We start from the raw sequence: 27,226 nt of genomic DNA on the forward strand, positions 1-27,226 counted from the left end.
AACAACAACACCTTAATAGACACTAGATTCAGCTGAACTTTTCACAGATGACTTTTCTTGTATATTTCTTGATAACTTTGCCTATAAATAGACCTTACAAAACCAATCGAAGGTCCTTCTTCTTAAAAGAAACCAGACAACCCTAGTTAATCAACATGAATCAACAGGAGAAGAACAATCCGTCTTGCAACTATTGATGCTTTTTCTTTGCAGTTCTAAATTTGAAGTAATTTTCATGGAATGTTTTAGCTGTTGCAATGGAAACATCTAGTTTGTTGACTTGACTTGGAGGGATGGTGCTTTTTGCAAAAATTCAGTGTCAAGTGTTTTCCCATCATAACTGGGTCACAAATATACCCATGATCATCTCTGACCAATGATGTTGACATACAAAATGCTGGCATGGGACATGAGTTGATGACTAGTCATTATGGTTGAAAACACTGGTACAGGTCACATGGAACGAATGACCAATAGTTTGATCCGAATGATGTATCCTATATTGATGCAAAGAGAGTAAATAATTACAATTTTTTTTACCAATGCCTGTATTTTATCTTGATGCAAGAGAGTAGATAACTAATTTTTGACAAATACATTGCTATACCTTATATTGATGCAAAGGAGAGTAAATTATCATGAGTTCAAAGAGAAGTAACAGAACAATAGAAATAAACTCAGCTCGATCTGAGCACTTTGAACAGATTTTGTCTCCAATCATGCTGAGATTCAAGCAGTCACTTCATGTTTGTTAGAACGGAATAAATCTCAGCTCGATCTCGGCGATTGGAAAAATGATCGTCTCCGATCATGCTGAGACTCAACCATCCTTCAGGCCACCTATGTTTGTGAGTATTGATCTCAATTGGTCGTCAAAGTTGCAAGAGAAAAATGGAAGAAAAACACCCGTGGCGCACAAGTTGTGTGCTTTCAGATGCTTGAATTTGAGACCTGAGGTCTCGAATTCAATTCAAATTTTGTTCTTTCTCGAAACTACGTAACTTCAGAGGGAGCGTTTCTCACAATGTTTTTTTACTATCAACAGCTCTCCATTGCTCCTTACTCTGTAATTTGTTATATTAAAAAAAAAAATTAATAGAAATTGCCAAAAGTGTCCAGTGCCTTTAATCTAATGTTGAAAACTTCCAGATCTGCAAAGTAGAGGCAGTAGAGACATTGTTGTATAAGGTCTAGGCCAACCTGATTTTAATTTCTATAAAAGCCAAAAGCCAAGATAAATTATTGACCTTGGGTTCATTTAGGCTTTGCGTGACCATGCCCCCAATGGGAAATCACTGTACAGGTCCATTCAGTCCCAAAGGAATAAAAGCATGCTGTGATTTAATTAGAAACAAAATTGAACTCCATATAAGTGGTCAACACAATACACCTTACACACTACCTTTGTTTGTTTATCTGAATAACTGTTTGCCATCAATTTACCCTAAGAAAATGTAGGGCTGTTGTTTTGGATGCTATTGTATGTTATTTTTTTTTTCAAACTAAGATGATTTGCAACCTTGATTGTAAAGAGAGCACCACTGCGGAAGCATGACTCTGACTCCATTTTAACTATTGACAATTTTGATGGTCTTGTGAATTTTCCAAGAAAGTTTGAGCAAGACGATGAGGGTGTATTAGGCCTTCATGACAACATTGTGTTTGTGCATTGCACTAGGCCTATATCTTAACGAAAATATTTTTTTTTGTGTATGCATCTTGTGGTTTTTTCTGTATTTTCTGTCATTTCAACAGTCTTGGATTTTCTCTCTTGACTTTCCAAAAGTGCCTTGAGACTTAACTGTAATTTTGCGCTATATAAAAACTGTTTACAATTATTATTATGTTGCCAGACAAGCTCCTGTGACAAACTTTTAGCATTTTTATGCTAGAAGAATCAATTTCCTCATTTTCAACATCAACTTTAAGAAATGTCTGAGAGAATTTTGTTAACTTTCCACCCGGGTTGTCTTGAAGCTCAAAATGGATATAAATACCCCATACAATTTTGCTATTCCTATTGTGTGGAGAGCGCGTCACATGGGGGTGTATAAACTGTTGATATCGACCAGCTGGAGCTCTGTTTGTAACTGGCTTGTGTGTTGGGCGCGCAAGCTCATGTACGCCAACTTAAACTGCGCGGAACGTAATTCATAGCTATTAGTAATATCGCGTAATGTGTGTGTACAGGCGCGTATTCACACCACCCGACGCACACAAAACATTTGTGCGAAAGATTTTGAAAATTTGCCAAATCGCAAAGGAAACAAGTGGCAGATTGTCTAAAATTGTGAAACTGTTTCGCAAACAAAAGAGCATTAATGAATGGGAATAAAAGATCAAGTAGAGACTCATTCTTAAACGGCCGTTTAAAAGCTTGCAGGTTCGGGGGCCTTGCGATTCGGCTTGGGCCTTTATCACACAGCCACAACCCTGCTGGTTTTAAACGACTGTTAAAAAACTCCTCGCTACCCTTTTATTCCCTTATTAAAAAAAAGCTCAAAAGACCTTCTGCCTGTGAAATTGCTTTTTTCTTGCAGGTACTCATACACTTATCAAAATAAGACAATGTTTTCTGTCTGTTGCTTATAAAAATACTGTATTGTTTCCCTTTTTTTTTTCTTGATGCAGCCTGGTCAGATAAATTCATTAGAGACGGACATCAGGAGGTCGTACCGTCCGTTCGCTCTCATTCAAAACAAGAAGCGGACGACAGAGGAGCTGAAGAAAGAGGTGAGAAGCGTAGCGGTCACTTCCTGCTATGAATCAATCAGGATCTCCAATTTCATTAACTGTTTGGCAGAAAATTTGTTTTGTCAGAAAAATGAGTTCGAAAAAAAATAAATGTATGAGCAGAGGACCAATCACTTGTTTCTTTTTATTGGTTGGTGGTTTGGCTGGTAATCTATTTCTTTTTCTAATCAGATTGAAAACGAATTTCACAAAATTACATAAATCGGCAACTGTTTACAAATAGAAAGCACTCGTGAAAATGTAAAATAAGCAAAAAAGCAATAAAACACATACCATTAAAATATAGGAATTAAAGATACCTAGTTAATAGTGCTGTGCAGCGCATAGGTGCCGCTCTCACAGGCTCTCGCATTTTCTTGTTTATTTCTTCTCAAATAAGCAATGTTCTACCGGAATGTTTATACCATCTGGAAACTACTATCACATAGATCGGAACTATCTACGTTAAAAGGATGGAAGTCTCGACGTTTCCCAGCATTTTATGGTTGAATTTTGCTCTACTTTTGACTCAAGTTGTGCATGTTTCCACTGGGACAGTATACACACACTCATCCTATTCTTCTGCCATTCTTGATATCCGGTCAACCATCCTGTGTGGGCTTATCCACATAGAGCACACAGCCATGCCACCAGGACAAAGGCTCATTCAGTACTCAACTGAATATCTCAATAGACTGTGCCCACCCTATTGTACCGATGAATGCCATCTAGACAGTGAATCCTGTTTAAGAATTCGGAAGTTAAACTTACAATGTAAATCATGTACTGTACACATTGAAAGTCAACTTGAAGCAACAAATAAACTTTGTTCTCGATACTGGAAATATGGAAAAAGGAAGAGATGGAGGAAACGTGGAAAGAGAGGTGGCAGGCGCACCAGTGCAAGCCCTCAAATTCCTGTCATTGAACCCCAGACCAGACTTCCAAGACATCATCAGACTCGGGAACGAGTGTTGATCCAAATTCATGTCCCATCTTCTGGTGCCCCGTCAAAAGTGAACTCTCCACCATCATCACGTAACCAATCTCAAAATGATTGTGTCAACATAGGGCATTGGAATGCTCGCTCCATGAACAATAAGACAACAGATATATGTGACTTAATATTAGACAACAACGTAGATATCATGATCATCACTGAGTCATGGCTCAGGGGAGATTATCACGATGATCACATCATAGCTGATATCAACACAACACTACCCAACTTCTGTGTGACACATGCACATAGGCAAACCCGGGGAGGAGGAATATGCGTTATCTATCGCTTGGGTCTGAAAATCTCTGCAAATGACACTCCTGCCTTCCCATCATTTGAGCTTATGGATTTTACGGTGTGGACAACACCCTCCACTGTTTTCAGACTGAGTGCTATCTATCGACCACCCCCATCCTCCAAAAACAAACTTACCTTTGATGGATTTGCTCGCGAATTCACCTCCTTTTTAGAGCTGGTTACATCAGACAAACATCAACCACTTCTGATTGGAGATTTCAACATTCAAGTTGATAATGTCTCCAACAAAGACTCAAAGACGTTTTCCGACATCCTGTATGCAGCTAGACTTCAACAACATGTCTGTGATGTTACGCATCAAGCCGGACACACCCTTGACCTTGTGATCACCAGGAAAGATGGACATCCTCTACTTGATACGTCATGTGTCTCAGGACTACCTTCCGATCACAAGGCTGTTGTCTGTTCAGTTAATTTTGCTCGTTCACAGTGTCCCAAGAAACTGATTAAATGTCGTAAGGTGAAAGATATAAATTTGGACCAGTTTTGCGCAGACTTACGTAAATCCATATCGGCATTACCCAGCAAATCATGTCCATCTGAACTCGCAGTGCAAGTTAATACTGTACTTCAGGAACTGATGGACAGTCATGCTCCCGAGAAGACTATCCAGGTATCCCAAAGACCATTTGCACCTTGGTACGATGACAATGTGGCAGAATCCAAACGCCAAAAACGTCGTGCAGAGCGTCGTTCAGCGAAAACTGGATTGATGATCGACAAAGAACTATACAAAGAAGCGTGCAGATCCTACAGCAAGACTCTATTCCAATCGAAATCGCAATATATGAAGCAGGAAATTGAACAGCTCAACAACAAAGGGCTCTTTCAATTCGTACACAGACTTTCCACCCAATCATCATCCCGAACCTTGCCGAAGCATGACTCAGACAAGAAACTGGCTAATGACTTTGGAATGTTCTTCTACAGTAAAGTCCAGAGCATTGTGAACAAACTTAGTAGCCAGTCAATGTCTGAGGAAGGTTCAACAAAACTCCAGCTGCAGGCCAGGTTTTCAGAATTCCAAACGGTGTCTGAGGATGTCGTAAGGAGAGCCATCAAGCAAAGCCCGTCCAAGTCTTGTCGCCTGGACCCAGCCCCGACTTGGCTTGTCAAGACCTGCCTCGATGAGATGTTGCCCCTCATCACTCGGGTTATCAACCTGTCATTGTCAACTGGAATAGTCCCATGTATTTTCAAAACTTCTCACATAACACCTGTTCCAAAGAAATCTCTCCAGGATCCTGATGACCTTGCCGGTTACAGACCTATTGCCAACCTGATGTTCCTCTCAAAGATCTTGGAAAAGATTGTTGACAATCAACTGCGTGCTTATCTTCGAGAGCACAACCTGTTTCCAGCCATGCAAGCGGCATATCGTGCAAATCACTCGACAGAGACGGCTCTTACTAGAGTCTACAACGACATCCTTCTGGCGGTTGATAAGGGTCAGGAAGTCATCCTTGTTCTTCTCGACTACTCTTCAGCATTCGATTCCATCGACCACAAAAAGATCACTCGGTGCTTTCAGCAGTCTTACGGCATAGACGGAACGGCCCTTAGCTGGCTTACCTCCTACCTCATAGACAGAAAACAAATCGTAGTGGTTAATGGTACTATGGGAGATGAGTACCCCCTTTCTTGGGGAGTTCCACAAGGATCAGTAATGGGGCCGCTTTACTTCGCCATGTATACTGGTTCTATATCTAACACTATATCTGCTCATCCGGGTGTTAATCACATAATGTATGCTGATGATACCCAATTGTACATCGTCTTGAAACAAAATGAACTTGCATCTGGAGCTTCAATCCTTGAGCATTGCATTACTGATGTGAAGTCCTGGTCGAGTCAGAATAGTCTTCTGCTGAATGGTGGGAAAACTGAGGTGATCCATATCGCGTCACAGTTTCGTAAAAGAAATCCATCACCAGATCTGATCATTGATGGTGTGCGCATCACTCCTTCCACTTCTGCAAAGGACCTCGGGGTTATAGTTGATAATGCCGTCACTATGAAAGAACACATCAAGAAAATCTCTCGCGCCGCATCCTTTGGAATATTCAAAATTGGAAAACTTCGACAATACCTAGACCGTACCTCCACAGAACGTCTCGTCAACGCACTAGTCACCTCCCATCTTGATTATTGTAACAGCCTCCTGATAAATCTCCCTGCTTCTCATCTCGCCCCACTACAGTCCATCCAAAATACAGCAGCTCGCCTCATCACTCGGTCCAAGAAGTTTCAGCACATCACCCCAGTACTTCACTCATTACACTGGCTCCCCATTCCCCGTCGCACCCAGTTCAAAGTTCTTCTCCTCACCTACAAGATATTGCGTAACCATGAACCATCATACTTAGCTGAACTTTTGTCTTCCAGAACACGCCCCTCAATCAACCTTAGATCTTCATCATCATCCCAGTTTGCACCAGGTCCCCGTACCAACACACGATACGGCGATAGAGCCTTCTCAGTATGTGCCCCCACATTATGGAACAGTCTCCCCTCCTACATCCAGAATGCTCAGACAATTGGCAGTTTCAAAACACAATTAAAAACCCATCTTTTCAATGGTTTCCATCAGTGCCAATGAGATTACAATAATTTTTCACATAGTCTAATGATATTTGTCTCTTCTAAATAGCCTGTTATATATTGTATATTTCGTGTACCTTTTGTATTATTATTGTATATTTCTAGCTTTAATTTTCCCGTTAGCTTACTTAATCGTTTATATTTACTTTGTGAAGCGCTTAGAAACTTATTTTTAGTATGAAGCGCTATATAAATGTAATCATTATTATTATTATTATTAAAGAGTCAATATAATCACAAGAGGGGAGAGGTTACCAACACGGTTTACCCTTAGCCAAGACCCTCAGCATCTGAATGTTTAACAGTTAAAAACAATACAACTGGGCTACAAATAATTACAAAGCTATAGGGGGGTTTTTTCTTGACGTTCTTGAGCGTAAATAGACAATCAGCATGCGTCAGACTCAGGCAAATTGTTCCATAGACTTGGTGCTGCATGCTTATATGTTGTTTCTCTATACATCATATTTTCTAGTTCAGCGTCATTGAGCTTGAGAACATTGCAGGTAGACATTAACAGTGCCACAATCTTTGCATGTGTATTTTGCAGATAAAGTGTAGTAATAATAAACAACACTCATATTAGTAATAGTTAGAACACTTATAACGGGCGCGGCATCCATCAAGTCTTGACGCTCATTATGGAACACAATACAAACTGGATAATAATAATGTAGAGACATTTCAAAACAGCGCATAAGGCAGAAGTAAAGAGACAAAGCGAGCTGTTACAGTACTGCAGGCATGCAACTCTTCCGCGTTTCCGAGTTTAGCCTAGTATATATGCCTGGCAACAACAATGTACAACTACAATAATGTAAAATAAGCCGAGTTTATGCTAACAATGTACCTTAGAACATAATAAACCTCAACATTTTCATTGCGTTTTGGCTGCCTTGCTCTGCACTTGCGTTGTGCCTTCGAAAATTTTCCTCTTTTTTTTCAACGGGCAATTGCATGCCTGAGTACTGACTGATAGTCCCAATCTTCTATACTTGTCACTGGGTATTTAAAGACACTGGACACTATTGGTAATTGTCAAAGACCAGTCTTCTCACTTGGTGTATCTCAACATATGCATAAAATAACAAACCTGTACAAATTACAGCTCAATTGGTTGTCGAAATTGCGAGATAATAATGAAAGAAAGAAAACACCTTGTCACATGAAGTTATGTGCGTTTAGATGCTTGATTTCGAGACCTCAAATTCTAAATCTGAGGTCTCGAAATCAAAATCGTGGAAAATTACTTCTTTCACGAAAACTACGTCACTTTGGAGGGAGCCGTTTCTCACAATGTTTTATACTATCAACCCCTCCCCATTACGGTTATACCAAGTAAGGTTTTATGCTAATAAATATTTTGAGTAATTATCAATCACTGCCTTTAAGGCATTTTCCTCCCAGCTAGGGCACACATTGAGCATAAATAATTAATCCAGATTCAGTACAGAATAGAGTAGCTGGAATCCTGCAAGATTTACAGCCATGAATACTTGCTCTAGATTTACGTTTGTTTTTGAGTTGGATTTCGATATTGATCTTGGGTCAGTGTTCTGTGCCTTATAGGCTGTGTGTAAGTCTAGCGCATGTTCAAATATTGGAACCGTTGAAGTGCGTGAGTTTGTTTCCTTCACGCATTAAAGCAACGTGTGTGGAACCGAAGTGTTTCCCCGAAAATTCCAATACGCGTGAGATGCAAAAGTTTTTTAACGTGACCATGTTTTTTTGCACCACGAGTTATGTGCAGATTAATGTTAGATTTTCTTTCTATCCAATGTTGTGCACCCCGAAAAGCAAAGTTGATGGTCTGCCCATTGCACACTATTGAAGTTACACAGAGTTTATTAAAAGGAACATTATAGAATTGGTAAAAAGAAATCGTCTCAGATCCCAAACTTGCATAAAACTTACATGGTCTAGTGATGATGATGGTAGAAACCATCCCTTTAAAACATTTCTCTCTGAAATGTCTTATTTGATGAGAAATAATTTTTTAATAACTATTCCCGTTTGGAGTATGTAATAAGCTTTTCACTACTTCTACAGGTTTGTCAGTCAATGTATACGGTGGATTACATAAAGTGCATACACTGCCAGCAGCTCTTTTTTTTTCAGCGAAAAAACAATTTTGTAATGTTCCTTTAATCCATTTACCTCATGAGAAAATATAATTAGCTGTTGCAAACTGCTTACCACCCAAAAGGACCTATGGTATAATTGGCAAACAAAATATTATTGGCCTGCAGTTTTGAGCCAGCAGAGTCTTACTCGAAGGCTAAATGACAGCAATTTAATCAAGCGCTTTTGTCAAAGTCATCAAAACAAGCTGATGACTCCAAACAGTAGCAGCTAATTTGAGAACCCGAAAGTTTATTTTCAGTCAACTGCAATATCTGAGACGTTGTTTGCACAGGCTGACCAATTTGATTTTGAAAATGGTTGAACAAATAAATGGTCACAGATTTGCACATAACTTACTTTTTTATAAGATGGCCATGGTGAACATTTCCCTTGGAAAGTATATGTGTATTTAATGAGTGGGGTAGATGGCCTTAGCTTTCGATCCAAACCGGACCTTCTTCAGAGGCGCCATATATGTATATGTATATGTAAGAGCATCTATGTTTAATAGCCAAATCAAAGAGTGACTAATGTTCTCATCTGGTAGGCCAACAAACTGGTAGGCCAATAAATTTATTAACCATGTGGAGCTTATTAAAATTGTACATGAAATACAGGAAATTATGAATGAGCGCATAATTATGTACTCAAATGCATGAAGAAAATTAATTTAAAGAGAGACAAGGGAGCCCTACAAAATATAGAAACCTACCTGTAACCTAATCACAGTGCGCTGTTCTCCAGCAGTTTAAGGAACAAGTCGACCTGGAACAGCACTCAGAAGTGTTCTACTAAGACATATTTGTTAAATATGTGTGCTTGGAATGCTACAGTCTTTGAGAAAAGAGTGAAACAATTTGTTTTGATCTTGCAAGATAAACATTTCAGTCCCCCCACGATTTTCTTGGGACTCTGATGTGAGATTGAACTAAAGGGTAAACAGGTTTATTATGTCATTGTTTCAATTGTTTAGACCTTTCAAGATTAGCCCTTTTTATAATTTCTATATTTTTATTTCCTCATTTGTACATTGTTTTTAGGTCAGCTTTTTCAACTCAAATGTGCACTTCCTATATTCTTGCTGCATGTAAACAGGTTTTTCTTAACATATACATATTGATGTATGTTGTTGCTGATACTTGTTGTTGAATAAACGGAGTAGTAAAACTCCACATCAAGAGAAAAAAAAAATGTTTTATAAATGTTTGTCAAAGATCTTATTCCCATTTTAAGATTGGATTGACAGGCTTTCGAGTCACAGTGGTTAGGTTCACTTTTATTAATCCTGGCCATCTTAGAATGGGCTTGTCCTGTCTGTTTTATAACTGTCTTGCTTGATTTGCAAGTGTTCTGTTTCAATTCTATCATTGGTTTGCAAGTTCTAGGTGTCACATGTTTGCGGTTTTGTTTTTGTTTTTTTTGTTTACGTTTGTTGTTTATTATAATGTTGTATTTTTATGGTAATATTGTATCTTGTACTGTTTTTTGAAATCTTGGCCGAATAAATAATAATAATAATAATATAATAATAATAATAATAATAATAATAATAATAATAATAATAATAATAATAATAATAATAATAATAATAATAATAATAATAATAATAATAATAATAATAATAATAATAATAATAATAACGCTTGGTAATTGTTTCAAAGATGCGGTGTAACATTTATGTCAAAATTTCACAGAAATCATTGTCTGGAAATGATCTAGTCTTGATCTTAGAGAAGAATTCTTGCTTGGTCGTTGTGTGCTATTTTATTTACTCTCTAAAACAAATAGTCACAATGGAGTGTAAAAAGAGGATATTGCTGATTATATGCACGACTTGAACTGAGAAAAACTATTTAGATTCAGACATAAATTGTTTTGTGATGTTTTCTACTGTTAATTTATAGCAATAGTCCCTATAATTTGTAATTTAACGTTTGCTTTTTCGATTATTTGCAGGTGGCTTATTTGGCGAGGCATGTATCCAAAGCAAAACTCACAACGTCAAAAGCATTAGAGGGGTAAGTCATAGAGTATTATCGCTCTTTGAATTTTATTTTCTGTGTTCCGCTCTAAATTATGTTTGAAAATTTCCATGGTGTGGAATCGTAGGGGAGAAGCAAGGAAAGATGAAATCAAATGTCATTCCTGAAAGTTGCAGCTGATTACAATTTCCATTATTAAGAGAAAAAAAAAAGAGAGAAAAACTGTCACGGTATTTTCATCAAGCATGTTGAATCACTCCATGTTTAGGGAGACGATAGCGAGTACCAACTGCATCTCTGTCCGCAGCATTCACAAACTCCCTCTTTTGGAGATTTAAATTTGTTGACAAATTGATTGCTAACAACGGATTTTTAACAATGGGAGCATTTCAGATGAAATAATTTCACAGGATGCTTACTATCATCATCTTTATAACAAGGAGGCTCTCGGATAGAAATTATATCACTTTTTTAGGGCAATTCTGCCCTACCTTAATAATAGTCTGTTTTTTTCCCTGTGCTGCATTTTTGTGTTAAAACACATTTGTGCAGTCATTAAATTCATTGAGTAAATCCCTGGAGACTAAAATGCTCACTCTGATACTTTGTATGATCACTGCAAAGGAGATTGTTCTACATTTATATGAAAAATATCTTGACAATATATAATTGCCAACATACATGTAGGAACAATTTTTTGTCTTTACACTTTTTGTTTTGTCGACCATAGGGAATTGATATAAAAATAAGTCTTTCTCTTTAAAGTCACACCAAACAACACTTTCTTCTTATCTCAAAGGAACCAATTAGGGTTGAAGGTGCTTCTTTGTGGAAATAAATACATAGTGAATATCCATCTTAGTGTGTTACTGTCATTGGTTTTCGACAACACATCTATGTGTCTTCTTGTCTAGCTCTGAAATACGTTACGCAGTGACGCTCAAGGAGCTTCAACTATCAGTATTTTCCTGGAAGGTTTGTGGAACTTAGTTTTTCGGGGGCACTATGAGGGCATGGTTAGCTTGTGCGTAAGGCACTCGCCTATCACCAAGGTGACCCTGGTTCGACTCCCGGACAGGGCCATATGTGTGTTGAGTTGTGCGTTGGTTCTTTGCTGTGCCATGGGGGTTATCCAGACCATCCGGTTTTCCTCCCTCGGGGGAAAAAACAAACAATTTCGATATCTGGCTGTGCTCCGTGGTCATAATGGCCTGGTTGCCAAAGGCGCCCTTGCATGTCTGCTTCCTGAACACGTTGAAGCCACATCCTTTGCAATTCAGCTTTTAGCTTTTTTTATTATATTATTTGAAGTATGATAACTTTTTCCTTTTACATAAAAATAAAAATTGATGTAAACCACTGATGCATTTCATCATGACTTTTTAATTCTATTGTGAAAACCCTACTTATAACTGGTTTCCCACGGAAGAGTATATAAAGGGGCAAGGTTGTTGTACCACCATGGTAACAAATGCCATGGCAACCTAACGTCAACGTTAGTTCGGAACAATGGATATTGATTGTAGGAACTTACTTGTAGTAATTGCCTTTTTTTGTGTGATAGTAGAATATTCCTGACGATTAAAGTACATAATAAGAACAGAAAATAACTGCAAAAATGACAAAACATATCACCTTTCTAGCGTGAGACCAGAAATGTAGGGGGGAGTGGTGGTGGGGGGGGGGGGTGCGAGAGAAGGCATGATTTTTCGAAATACTTTGAGTTCAGACAGAATAGTTAAACCACATTTGCTATTAGTTTTTTTGTTTTACCCTTACACCGATGTGTTAGCACTGTATACTCACCACTTTTCCCGAGTACTGTGAAAAAATCACAGGCATGTTACTCAGGTGGGATTCAAACCCATGACCTTTGCAATTCTAGAGCAGTGTCTAAACAACTTGGTATGGTTTATTGATAGGTCACAGTTCGCAGATTCATGTTCCGCTCTAGTCAATTTTGTTTGGTCAACCCAAAATAAAAGTTAGCAAAAAATAAATAAATAAACAAACAAATGAATAAAATAAGAAATCTAACAACATAATTTTTGTGTTAGGTCCATCAGGCTACAGGAAACGAGTTTTTGTTAGGCCTATCAAAAGTCTTTGGTTTGCAACAATAATTATACACTCACATTTGAAACAAAGTAATGTGTTACACCCATTGTGCTGCAATGTTATGCGCCCAAAATGTGTTGTTCACAATCTGTCTCCTACTTCTTTCACCCTCAAACTACACCCTTGTATTGCTGTTGCTCTGCATCTTGTTTCAAGTTAATACTGAGTTTTAAAAGGATGAAGAGAAATTGGAGTGTTACTTAGAAAAATTATCCTTAAGTTTGGTTCTAGTTCCTGTCAATGCAAATGGGACACAAATTCGAAACAAATAATTCGCAAGAGTTGAACTTTGTCCAGGTCCTGCAAAACAATCGCTGCGAAAAACAAACTTCAAAATTTGCTTCGCATTAGCAGGAAGTAAGAACCAGCCTTTATTCATGCTTGATGAATGATACAGTACAAGAAAATTCTCCCTAATCTTCTTTTTCCCTAGTTCTTACGTCTCTCCCCCACATTACAAAATTGACAATAAGTGACAGGCACAAATATCAAGTTTCGACCCTTGCCCGTTCTGTCATCGATAATACGTGATCTCCACAGCAACCCTTTGAAGACTTTAAAGTCTTACAGGCATAAGAGCCCGGCTTATTTTGGCAGGTTACCAGTGTAAACAAAAACCCTCTCGTCTGGTCTAGTGATTTTATATGCAAGCGTGCAAAGAATATTGACAATTTGACCACTTAAAGATGTCACAGCGAGAGAAGTATATCGTTGTTGAAAGAAGACAAAAATCTTCTGCCTGTTTATATGAAATTTTTATGGGGACACTTGTCAAAAGCTTTGCTGTTCAAACAAGGTTTGTACCTTTCAAAGAGATTGATGCGTAATACTAAGGTTCCTTGTGTCAAGTGTCAGTTTCTTTTGAAGCTGAGGGTTTCCCCCCCCCCTCGATCCTTTAATGAAAACATTAATCATTTGTAATTTGACACCAAACATTGCAACATGTTGAGCCGAAGCTTTTGTTGTCATAGGATTTAAAGAGAATGTCATGGGGTAGAATGTAGTCACCAATCTTTTTGTCTTTGAGAGTAGATGGAACATTTAATAATAACTCAAAATAATTCTAAGCATAAAAACTTACTTGGTACAGAGGATTGAGAGCTGTTGATAGTATAAAACATTGTGAGAACACGCTCCCTCTTAAGTAACATAGTTTTTAAGAAAAAAAAGGTAACTTCTCACTCAATAATATTAACAGACTTCAGGCCTAAAAGCAAACAAATTTGTGCAAAAAGGGTGTTTTTCGTTCATTATTCTCTTATAACTTAGATGACCATTTGAGTCCAAATGTTCACAGATTTGTTTCTTGTTTTCAAATTGCATTTCCAAGGGACGACAGAGATCCTTGTTGAAGTCAGAACAAAGCCTAAAGTTTCATTAAAGTATAAGCAAGGGGGATGGTATCTCATAATAGTGATGGACAGACATCATTCATTCCAATCCTCTAGTTTTTATTAATCTTATTAAGAATGAAAACCTCTAAAGACGTCTCAAGCACTCTTCAGTCCCTGTCAATGAATAGAGCAGGCTAGTCGAAACCTTGGGAGCAATAATCCTCGCTTTAGCAATGAAGTTAATAAAGAGAAGTCTCCTCGATCAAATTAGTAGCCGCTTTCCTACCTCCCGCGGTAGCACCTAATAAGCAAGACAATTCTTTTTACAACTAGGAAGTTAGAATATACATTATAGCCAAGTTCTCAAGATAAATCTACACCTACACATCATGTGAGATTCGGGAAAAGCCCCTAGGCCAGTCCTTTTGAAAGAATGGATTAAAAAAAAAATATATTAAAAAGGATGCGGCCCCAAAAAAGGATGCGAACGGGACGATCAACTGGTATATTTTTTTTTTGGGGGGGGGCCACAATTGTTTTATTTATTTTAAGAAGCAGAGTTCACTTACTCCAGTCGGGTTCTAAAGCCCATATCCTGGCAACATATTCCAGGCAATCTCACTTTTCACCTAATTTTCTTTTGACCCTTCAAACAAAAATGGTCCTTGTTTTATCAAAGCATTCATTTTGTGAGCAGTGAAAAGAGAAATCCAGGTCCCAATTTCATAGAGCCGCTAAGCACAAAAATTTGCTTAACATGAAATTTCTTTCTTGATAAAAACAGGATTACCAACCAAATTCCCACCTGATTTTTAGGATAAGCAAACAACAGCTGAATACCAGTAACAAGCAGTAATGCAACATATGGAAATTTGGTTGGTAATCTGGTTTTATCAAGGAAGAAATTTCATGCTAAGCAAATTTGTGTGGTTAACAGCTCTATGAAATTGGGCCCAGATGTACAATGAACATGAACATACCTCATAGATAACACTGGGTTGCAGCTTGCTGCCAGTGACTTTACCGTAGGCAAGGCTCTTGACCTGCCACCGCCAGCAGTCTCGTGTTTTTGAATAATAATATCTCACTGTGTTCAAGGCACGACCACTATTGGTAACTACTCAAAATAATTATTAGCATAAAACCTTTCTTGGTAACAAGTAATGGGGAGAGGTCGATTGTATAAAACATTGTGAGAAACGGCTCACTCTGAAGTAATGTAGTTTTGGAGATTGTAGTAGTTGTAGTTATGTAGTTTCCAAATTTTCACAGGTTTGTTATTTTTTTGCATATCTTGAGATACACCAACTGTGAAGACTAGTCTTTGACAATTACCGATAGTGTCCAGTGTCTTTAACATCTTCATAAAATATTGGCCTCAAGTCAGTTTACTGACCAAGACAAACAAGATCAATCTTCTCTTGTGTCTTAGTGCTCATTCAAATAAAAATAGTTTGTTGGTTAGTGAAATGATCTTCCTGTTAAGGGAATTCAGCAAACTCCCTCAGGGGGATAAAAACGCCAAGCTGGCAACTGCCAATCTCTTTAACGTCTATGAATGTGAATTGCACAAATCAAGAAATTATGATTCAGTAACTAATCAACAATTACTTATTTTAGTCTTTGTGAATCAGCACTGAGTTATTCAAGACTGTTTCTATTTCTGGATTTAATCAGGAATCGAGTCATTTGAATAATTCAAATTGGATGTTTCCAGGATCACACAAATTTACACATAAATGACTTATTTACGGAAGGTGTAATTGTGTTGGTTAAGCGATTGACCAAAAGTGTCTTTAGAGGATCATCACTGTAGTCAATAGTATGTTAACAGTGGCTTCCTATATAGCGCTCATATCGGTTACTCAGTGACGCTCAAGGCGCTTCAACATTCAGTATTTTTCCAGCAAGGTGTTGTCAGATCGTAGGTTGGAGCCCGGGCCCAATTGCATTTAGTAAAAATAATAATACTTATTCGGGCAATCACATTTACAAGCACATGTACATACATTAAACATATTTTAGAAAACAAATTAAAACAACAGTGGGGTGCCCAGGAGAGCATAAAAGTTTAAAAAATAACTTTCGCCAAAAGGCGTATGTCTCCTAAATCCCCAAAAATACATAAAGGCAAGAAAGGGCATAAAAAAAATATATAAAAAATAAAATAAAAAGCCCTGTGAGCGCAAAAGCTTGCCATATAAGCAAAGACAAATCTTGCTTTCAATGTACTACCGCCATAGTGCCTATAGGGAACACCAGTGCCTACAAGCCAATCATTTTAGCTTGCCATATAAGCAAAGACAAATCTTGCTTTCAATGTACTACCGCCATAGTGCCTATAGGGAACACCAGTGCCTACAAGCCAATCATTTTAGCTTGCCATATAAGCAAAGACAAATCTTGCTTTCAATGTACTACGGCCATAGTGCCTATAGGGAACACCAGTGCCTACAAGCCAATCATTTTAGCTTGCCATATAAGCAAAGACAAATCTTGCTTTCAATGTACTACCGCCATAGTGCCTATAGGGAACACCAGTGCCTACAAGCCAATCATTTTAGCTTGCCATATAAGCAAAGACAAATCTTGCTTTCAATGTACTACCGCCATAGTGCCTATAGGGAACACCAGTGCCTACAAGCCAATCATTTTAGCTTGCCATATAAGCAAAGACAAATCTTGCTTTCAATGTACTACCGCCATAGTGCCTATAGGGAACACCAGTGCCTACAAGCCAATCATTTTAGCTTGCCATATAAGCAAAGACAAATCTTGCTTTCAATGTACTACCGCCATAGTGCCTATAGGGAACACCAGTGCCTACAAGCCAATCATTTTTTAGTCGAAACTACAATGAACCTCAGCAGGTTTTTTACACTGATTTTTTTAACATTTTTTTTACTCGCGTCACGCGGGCATTTTGTATGGGTGCATTAACATCATTGGATGAGAGATGCTCATAAATTTGTTAACGCTAGCCATAGTTGCATCCCAGTAATGGCTGAAAGCACTGGTACAAGACGTGACCCAAGTGATGCTTCTACATAGAACACCCTGATGCAGTCTAATTCTACCTCCATGGTTACATCTATCACTAATCAAGGACTCTTCACTTTGACCGAAATGTCAAACAATTAAAGATATGTTACAGTAACTGACCTTATGACTCGACAGAGAGTAAAAACCTTCAAATTTGCTTCTCCTTCGCAGGAAGTATGAACCGGGCTTTAGTGGCTACAGCTATGGCTATAGCTTGATTGTCACATCATCATGCGATAAAGTATAGGAGTTCCTTAGTAACACCCTTAGCATCAGTCATAGCTGTAGCCGCCAACTCAAATACGGCCTAAGCTTTACTTGAAAGCGGAACACTGACTCATTTAAATATTTATTGCAGTTAGAGGGACACATTGCCTAAAAAGCATTTGCAATGAAGTGCATGGTTAGAAAGATGCTTATAAGTAGAATATAACGATGTGCACAAATATGCCTTGAGATTGCATGGTTTTCACTTGACTTTGCAAAATAACACGGTCAGGCATTTTGTGGAGTCAAATTTGACCCCACACAAACAGCATCAAACGCTTTTCATAGACCAATTTCCCGAGCCAGGCTACATGTCCCTTTAACAACACTGAGGTTTTTTTTTTTTTGCCATAAATTAGACAAACCACTCATTTCCACCTGACTGATTCCACAGATCTCCATTAAGCTGATGGAACGCGAGTCCATAACAACTAAATTAGTCGTTAACAAACAACAAAAAGATGACAAATAATGTATTTGTTCTTGTCACCCTCCGCAGTATGGTGAGACGATGCGATCGGTATGCTGAGCATGATCCGTTTCTAGCGGGAGCACAGCCTAGCAACCCGTGGGTAACGGATGACACTACAATGTGGACGCTAAACACAATGCTGTAAGTCTTCAAATAGCTCTTAATTGATTTATTAAGTTAGTTAATGCACTGTCAAAAATTTGTAATGATTGTTTCACGTACTATTGATTTGTTGGCTGTCATTTATAATAATAAAAATACAGACATTTATATTGCGCATAACATATATAAGTATACTCTACTGTGCATTACAAGGAATAGAAGAAAATCTGAAGAAAAAAACCATCAAATACACAAACAGAGCTAGAATGAATTAAATGGGTGAAGTAAAATGTCAGTAATTTTGTTCAGGATGATATTCATGTGAATTGAAATTAATTGAATTGAAAAGCACTCTGCACAAATGCTTAAAACAGAAGTACATGGGTCTCAGACATACAAAGCGCCCGTACGTATCCAGGTTTGCGCTATTACTACCGTATACTTTCGTGCAAGTTTGGCGCGTTTGGAGAGTTCCACGAGTTTGATTTCGAGACCTCAGATTTAGAACTTGAGGTCTCGAAATCAAGCATCTAAACGCACACAACTTAGTGTGACAAGGGTGTTTTTTCTTTCATTATTATCTCGCAACTTCGATGACCGATTGAGCTCAAATTTTCACAGGTTAGTTTTTTTATGCATAATGTTGACAAACACCAACTGTGAAGGCAAGCCTTTGACAATTACCAATAGTGTCCACTGCCTTTAAAGGAGCTGTTATAATCCACCTCCAAAGCAACTTACATGTAAAAACTACGGCGCAACAAAAGTGACCCAACGCTTATTAAAACTGTGCAGGACGAATCGCATATACCCCGGAAGTGATACAAAATAATATTGATAGCGCCCTTACGCGATCTAAAATGAGGCACATTGAATTGTATTGAATTAACTCAAATCATTGTCTTCTTGGAAAGTAGGGTGGTTGGTTTCAGAAAGGTAATCTTTTCTTGCCTTCCACCTCTATGACGCTGGTTCGAATCTCACTGGAGGCACTGTGTGGATTGGGTTTTCAGTCCCTTCCTGATTGCGGGGGTTTTTCCATGGAATATTTCTCTGGGGTTTTCATCCCACATCTTAAAACTGAAACTTCCTTCCTTGTCTTTTCTCTAGGGGGTTCTTGACAGTGATTAAGTTTTTTCTTCCTTCTGAGAATCCTCGGCTTCTCAATCAGAATTAATTAATAAATTAAATGAAATAGAAAATCGGAATTTAGAATTGTATTAAAGGCAGTGGACACTATTGGTAATTACTCAAAATAATTATCAGCATAAAACCTTTCTTGATTGTGAGTAATGGGGAGAGGTTGATAGTATAAAACGTTGTGAGAAACGGCTCCCTCTCAAGTAACGTAGTTTTCAAGAAAGAAGTAATTTTCCACGAATTTGATTTAGAGACCTCAAGTTTAGAATTTGAGGTCTCAAAATCAAGCATCTGAAAGCACATAACTTTGTGTGACAAGGGTGTTTTTTTCCTCACATAGTTATCTCGCAACTTCGACGACCAATCAAGCTCAAATTTTCACAGATTTGTTATTTTATGCAGTTGTTGAGATACACCAAGTGAGAAGACTGGTCTTTGATAATTACCAATAGTGTCCAGTGTCTTTAATTGAGTTTGTGACAAGCATTAACTACTGTTAAAATCTCTGCCCCAAGAAAAAAAAAAGGAAGGAAGGAAATGTTATTTCTGTTGACATTTTTACTGACAAAATTTGATAAAAGAAATTGACAGTATGAGCTATGTCTGTGCATTTTGTGATGATTATACAGAAATGAATGGTCGCTAAAGGGTTAAACAAACAAACAAACAAACAAACAAACAAACAACTTTTTATTTTAACCTGGAATGAAATTGGCGATCTTGGCCAGCTGGATATTTTCTTTTACCATTAATAATAAATATTTTTTAATACAACTTTATTTTAGATTTTCAGTTATTTCTTCTGACCCGCCTGCAATTTAAACAATTTTTTTTATTAACACTCACTCTTCTGAATGGCTTCTAAATAGATCAAAATCACGCAATTCCAACTAAAACCTTACTTAAAGACAATGGACACTATTGGTGTAGTTCAACATTATGCATAAAATAACAAACCTCTGAAAATTTGAGTTCAATTGGTCATGGAAGTTGCGAGATAACTTTGAAAGAAAAACACCCTTGTCACACGAAGTTGTGTGCTTTCAGATGCTTGATTTTGAGGCCTCAAATTCTAAATCTGAAAACTACTTTACTTCGTTTCTCATAATGTTTTATACTATCAACCTCTCCCCATTACTCGTTACCAAGTAAGGTTTTATGCTTATAATTATTTTGAGTAATTACCAATAGTGTCCACTGCCTTTAAAAAAGGAAAGAAACACTAACAGAAACATTCTTTTGTATCCCTCAAGTGTTGACACACCGACCGAGCGACGAATCAGCCGGTGGTGCATCAGTCTCCGAGAGCTCCTCCGAGACGCAACGGGACGTCACGAATTTGAGATGTTCCTCAAGAAAGAGTACAGCCAGGAAAACATCCGATTCTGGCAGGCTTGTGAGGAGCTCAAGTATGCCCCGCAGTCCGCAGTACCCGACCAGGTGCATGAGATTTATCGGTAATGTCTATATTCGATTGATGGTCGACCCCTGTCGTTTTGTTAGATGGATCCGGATCTGGACAAAAACAGTAGTTCGTTTTTGTTACGAAAGACCTCACTGCTTTGTTTGTCCCCCAGAGGCAATCAATAAGAATAAAGTGCATCGGGTTTTTAAAAATACTTTCTGTTATTATATTTTGCTGTGGACAAAAATACGATGAGCAAAAAAGGTTTTTGTGCAAGTTTAATATTTCCCTCACAGCCCTTTTTTAAAGAAAAATTTGCCCAAGTGACACCTTCAAGAGAATGTTGGGAATGGATAAGAATTTTCTTTCCTATCAAGGAAAATGAAATGAAAAGTGCAATATTGTTAATAAAGGTAATAATTTCTTACAATGATTTTTAAAAATTAAGATCAGTGTGGGAGCACTTTCTTAAAGGAAAATTTAGCTAATTGTAGCGGGAAAATGTGCTTAAACAAGAGTGTAAATGTATTGTCAAAGTGTTTCCAAGAAAATTTGACAGTGCTTTTGTGGGTTCGCAATTGATTCTTATCTCGTGTCACTTATCTGCTTCCTAGATCCAGTGCCAAGTTAGCAGGCCTTTTTTTTTTGCCTCACTTACAGTAAGCAGTGTTGTTATGAAACATAATCCATGCTAAGCGCCAAAAAAAAAAAAGGTTCACAGATTTACAAATATTATACAGGGTTTACAGAAGGTAATGGTGAAAGACTTATCCTGAAATATTATTCCATGAAATGCTTTACTTTTTGAGAAAACATTAAAACAATATCAATTCTCGATAGCGAGAGTTACGGATTTATTTTAAACACATGTCATGACCGCATGGAGAAACGTGGGAAAACAAGGGTGGGTTTTCCCGTTATTTTCTCCCGACTCCGATGACCGATTGAGCCTAAATTTTCACAGGTTTGTTATTTTATATATAAGTTGTGGTACACGAAGTGTGGGCCTAGGACAACACTGTTTACCGAAAGTGTCCAGTGGCTTTTATGAACTCACCCTCCTCGTTTCTCATAATTCACCTGGGTATGATACTCTCCCTAATTTAATCCGATTCAAATTTTAATCCCGTCAGAAAAAACATAAGATTATATAGTCTGACAAAAAGTCTGACAAACCTCATCAAAACCTCTACCAAAAGCAGGTCGGCCTTTAGTGAAGTCAAAAAGATTTTGGACCTTTGTTTTTAAAAGTATCAACATTCATCTCTTTTCACTGAAACTTTTATAAGAAACTTATAAGGGTATTTCCACTGAATTCTAGAAGGTTTGAAACAATCAACTCCCCCACCCCCACCCCCCCTAGTCAAGCGAGAGGTTGTGTTCAGCCGACGCCATCATGGTAAGATCTGATAGTCTCCTTCCACGCATCCCGGTCCAGCATCAGTGTCCTGAGCTCATTTGTTTCTTGTTTTCCCCCCTCCACCCCACCAATAAATCTCCAGTAAAAGATAATGGAGTGTGTGTATCTGACAAGAACACCTGTTCTTTGGTAATAATGAAAGATTCAAGATTGAACCTTGAAAGATTGGTTTATATTATGAAACCAATTTGGGAAGCATTATACTAGCGGCCACAGAGTAATGATATTGGTGAGTTATGGAGGACGGGCCTCTCCATTGCCGTTTTAAGAGCACTCTGCACTTTTGCTAAAAATACTCTTATGTCACACAATCCCACACATACCTTCAAGCCTCATTTTGATACTCTTAATTGAAATACCAGACAAGATGGATGCATTATTCTAAAGGTCTTGTTATTAAAAAAAAAAAAACTACATTTTTTCCTGTAAATGCAGAGAGTTTCTTGCTCCGGGCGCACCGTGTGAGATCAACGTGGATGGAAGGACGGTGGAAATGACACAGCTCGCCTTAAGGAAACCGAACCGGTTTGCCTTCGAGGCAGCTCAGCATCACATCTTTCTACTGATGAAGAAAGATAGCTACCCAAGGTTCATGAGATCCAATGAGTTCAAGAAACTGCTCTCCAATGCGATGAGCTGTAACATAAAGAAAAAGTAAGCAGCGACGATGGTCATATTAAAACTTTTAACTTTTTAACTACAGAGCGTCTTTTGAGTTATGAACTTTGGAGTCATTCCTGAACTAAATTTATGCAAAATAAAATTGTGCACACAAAGTAGGAAAGATTTTCAAAAATGTTTTTTTTTTTTTTTTAAAAGCCCGGGTTCTATTTTAAGCCATCACCGAACAAATGTGGATTATGGTAATAAAAAAAAACACTTCTGCGTCCAAACAAATGTGGATTATGGTAATAAAAAAAAACACTTCTGCGTCCAATATCCAATGAGGCCTTATTTTAAGAGTGCAGGCAAACTTCAATCCTCAATTCCGATTGGTTGGTTGATAGCATCGATGGTGACATCACTTTTTACGGCATGTGCCATAACACACCCTAACTACATGCTGTTCTAATTCTTTGTATTGCATTATTTCATGGAACTTTGTGAAAAAGGGAAAGTTTATCTTTTGTTTTTTGGAACTGTTTGATTGTTTGATATCACTGATAATCCAGACAATAGAGTCCATGCAGGAAGAAGAGAGACTTTACTGTCAGTAATGCTTCTCAGAATCAGACTTTTGGGATAAAAACTGATATATATTTGTGACCCACTCTGTGAAAATGTGTCAGATGTCGCCCAATGTATTTTTTTAAATACTTTTTAAGATCTATATTTGCATGGTTAACCTTTAGAACACTTACTTTTTGGCAATAAAGCTATGAATACAACAATTTCATCATACTATGTCTAATTTGTATCCTTGCGCGAAATGGTAGTTTAAAACATCACTTTACTTGTAATTTGTTTTTCACAAAAAATGGTGTATTGGCTATTTTCAAACAGGAGTAACTCAGCAACGCGATACACCCCAAAGCTTAGACATATACTAAATTACTGCTGCTGGTGTGTTCTTTCCAGCCATGCATATAACTCAATTCTTGAAATTGTCAACATCTGACTCATTTTCATAGAGCGAGTCACATTTTTCCATTACCACGTTATTTCCAAGTGAAATGATTCTTTAAATGTTCTATCAAAACCTGCTGTACTTCTTACCAAGTATGTTTTTATTGCCACTAATTTTAAGAGCAATTACCAAACGTATGCCTTCCCTTTGAAGGCACTGGACACATTTTGTAATTGTCAAAGACCAGTACTCTCAGTAGGTGTATCCCAACATATGCATACAAAAACAAATCTGTGGAAATTTGTGCTCATTGGTCATCAAAGTTGCAAAAGAATAATGAAAGAAAAGCACCCTACTAGTTGCACAAATTGGTGTGCCTTCAAATGCCTAAAGAAATATTAAAAGACTCCAGGCCTGAAGTCCTTTAATATTTGAGTTAGAAATTACCTCTTTCTCAAAAACTATGTTACTTCAGAGGGAGCCGTTTCTCCCAATATTTTATACTATCAACAGCTCTCCATTGCAATTACCAATAGTGTACAGTGCATTTAAAGAAAGCTTCATTTTCATTGTACTGCTCTTCAAACTTTTTTTTTTTTTTTTTGCTCCGTCTTATCATCATACATCTTAACCTCCTCAGGTTTTTCCCCTTCGGCCGCAACTTCATGAGGACATCCAAGGTGACCCCAGACGCGACACCGATGTCTTTAAGAAGACGAGGGAGCTTAGGAGATGAAGATGGAGAAAGACAATGCGTGGGAGAGACTGGGATGGTTCACTCCCTCAGCGCCAGTAACTTGCAAGACTATGAACTCAATAAAATGTACGTATTTCAATTCAATTTAAATTTATTTCAAATTTTAATTCATTTATTTTTATACTTCCATGAAAAATTAAAATACATTATTCAAAAGGACACTCCCATCCTGGGTGTGGTGCCATAGTGGCTAGTTTTTACATGTTTTCTGGGGTTTTCAAATCCTGTCCAGAGCTACAGTCTTTGTGACCTTGCACATTTCCTAAGTCTTTTCTGGGGATCCTTTTTGCAAATTTGCAGGGTAGTTGTCTTCCACTAAATAATAATACTGAGTTCTTATCTAGCGCTTCATCACTTACAAAGGGTGTTTCAAAGTGCTCAGTATTTTTCCTTCAAAGTATTTCGAGCTACGTTTTTACACACCATGTAATGGTTAACAAGGTGCTGCGGCTCAATATTCAGCCAATCAAACCTGGTACACTGGGGCGAACCCATTCTTTTTATGATAAGTGCACTGTTAACATGCATTACAGGACCTATGAAACAATAAGGGTAAAAAACAAACAGTGGAAGCAATAATGGTTTGTGTCTTGTAGTGCTGGGCGAATAGTGAAATTTTGATATTCGGATACCGCTGGCCAACTATCCGAAATTAACCGGATATTCGAATAGTTTTGTTCGCCGCTAGAGGGCGCTATTTAAAAAAAAAATTGTTGCCGCTAGAGGGCGCTGTTCGTTTGTGAATGAGATCGTATGGGCGGATTGATATTAGTTTTAGACAGTGTCACTCGTTTCATTCATAAAAATAACCGGATCTAATTTGAAGATGGCGATTTGCTTTTTCTTTTGATCGTGATTGACTCTACGTGAAGGAAAACTTTCGTAATCTTTGAACAAATTATGTCAGAAATGTCATTGTTTTAACTCTTCACGGAGGTGAGCATAGTTAAATACTTTATTTATGCTGTTTTATGCTGTCTTAATAGAAGTTTCATAAGGATTCAGACAAAACATTCCTATCAGTCGTCGCCCGAGGTCCGCGGATATTCGGATAGTAAAAGAATATCCGGTTACTTGGTTGTAATTACAGAACTATCCGGTTTATAAATAGCTATTCGCGCCCTATGCGGATATCCGGTTAAGAAAAATAAGGCATTCGCGGTTACGGATAGGAAAACCTATTCGCCAGTAACCGGATATTCAAATAATTCGCCCAGGCCTTAGTGTCTTGCTTAAGGACACAAGTGTCATGACCAGGGGTGGATTTCACAAAGAGTTAAGACTAGTCTTATTTCGAGTCAGAACGAGTTACTCTTCCTAACTTAGGACTGTACAACAGTTTTAATATCTCTTAGATAGGACTAGTCCTAACTCTTTGTGAAATCGCCCCCAGGACTTGAACACCAGAGCTAGAGTAATAATGTCTATTTTCGTAATAATGTCTGTTAATCACAATGTTTTGATGATTTGATTGTGATTTTTCATTCTTGATGTCTAGATACAATGTTAAAACGGTGAACAGCAGCAGTAGAGCATCAATTGAGAATGGGGTTCAGCAACAGAGGAAATCTATCAGGTATGGACAAACAAATATTCTAACTAAAGCCTGGTTCAAACTTCATGCGAATGTGAATGCGATTCAAATGGTGACGTCGCAGGGCTTCTTTGACAGCATCTGGAAGTGTCGTGGCCAAGCGGTTAAGAGCACCCAATTCAAACTCTGGTGTTTCTGATCAGCAGAGTGTGGGTTCGAATCCCCAGCCGTGACACTGTGTCATTGAGCAAGACACTTAACCATTGCTTCGTCCTTCGGATGGGACGTAAAGCCCTTGGTCCCATGTGTTGTGTAACGCATGTAAAAGAACCCAGTGCACTTATCGAAAAGAGAAGGGGTTCGCCCTGGTGTTCCTGGTTGTGGCTGCTTAATGCGCCGTAGCACCTTGTAAACCCTTATAATGTGCTAACTAGTTGGGTCTCAGAATTCATCACTGCAATAACCTATCTTTCTGAAAGTTTTGTATATACTCAGCGCCTTGAGTACCTTGTTTGGTAGATACGTGCGCTATATAAGACTTTGATATTATTATTATCTTTTTGCAGAAGTTCAGCACAGGGCAACTGATGTAAAATATTTGATGCGAATTTGTGATGTCAAAATCTGATTGAATTTGCATTCGCAGGAAGTATGAACAGAGCTTAACTTGAACATTTCTACTTTGATATGTGTAATAATTTCTATTTTAATCTAGAATTAATGGTATATTTTTGTTTTTGTTCTTCCATTACCTTTTAAGTCATCTTTCAGTTTCTTTTGAAATACGAAATACATGGAGGTGTTTTGTTACCACAATGCAGTGAACAAGACAAAGACTTGAATTACTGTCAGTGTTTTTTTTATTTTGTTTTTAAATGGTTGCTATGAGGAATGATGGTTCTGTTCGACATCCAAGTTTTGACTTTTAAAAGCTACTTGAACAAAACAATATTGCTAACAAGAATGTTATTTAAAGTTGTTTATAATATGTTTGATTGTCATTTAATTGTAATTCTGATATTTGTACATCATTGGCGGCGTGGGTCAAACTGATACAATTCAACGTTGGATGAGCTCTGTTGGTTGAGCTCCCACTTCGAAGGGAGCTCCAACTGAATTTGAAACCATTTCACTTGTTGTTTTGTATTGATGTGTGTATTGAACACTGGAGGATGTGAATAACTTATTCTTCCAAAACAGTGACAGATGCTCTTTTCTTTGAAGTGATTTCAATTATACATTTGTGTGTTATTTTGCTGTTGATTATTTGTCTGATGTACTATGAATATGATGTTAGAGCAAATTTTTTA

At 37.8% G+C, this 27,226-nt stretch overlaps 1 protein-coding gene across 2 annotated transcripts in view; it reads left to right on the forward strand.

The window, feature by feature from the left end:
- The window catches only part of LOC117292888 (regulator of G-protein signaling 9-like), a 72,850-nt gene that overhangs the window by 44,357 nt on the left and 1,267 nt on the right, over positions 1 to 27,226 (forward strand). For both annotated transcript variants that reach the window (XM_033775060.1, XM_033775061.1), the window contains 7 exons: positions 2,632 to 2,733; positions 10,733 to 10,794; positions 18,019 to 18,132; positions 20,487 to 20,690; positions 22,494 to 22,712; positions 24,266 to 24,448; positions 25,881 to 25,958. In XM_033775060.1, the coding sequence (XP_033630951.1) occupies positions 2,632 to 2,733; positions 10,733 to 10,794; positions 18,019 to 18,132; positions 20,487 to 20,690; positions 22,494 to 22,712; positions 24,266 to 24,448; positions 25,881 to 25,958 (962 nt within the window). The remainder of the gene's footprint in view (positions 1 to 2,631; positions 2,734 to 10,732; positions 10,795 to 18,018; positions 18,133 to 20,486; positions 20,691 to 22,493; positions 22,713 to 24,265; positions 24,449 to 25,880; positions 25,959 to 27,226) is intronic.

Source organism: Asterias rubens, chromosome 7 (genome assembly GCF_902459465.1).
Source record: "Asterias rubens chromosome 7, eAstRub1.3, whole genome shotgun sequence".
Classification (NCBI taxonomy): Eukaryota; Metazoa; Echinodermata; class Asteroidea; order Forcipulatida; family Asteriidae; genus Asterias; species Asterias rubens.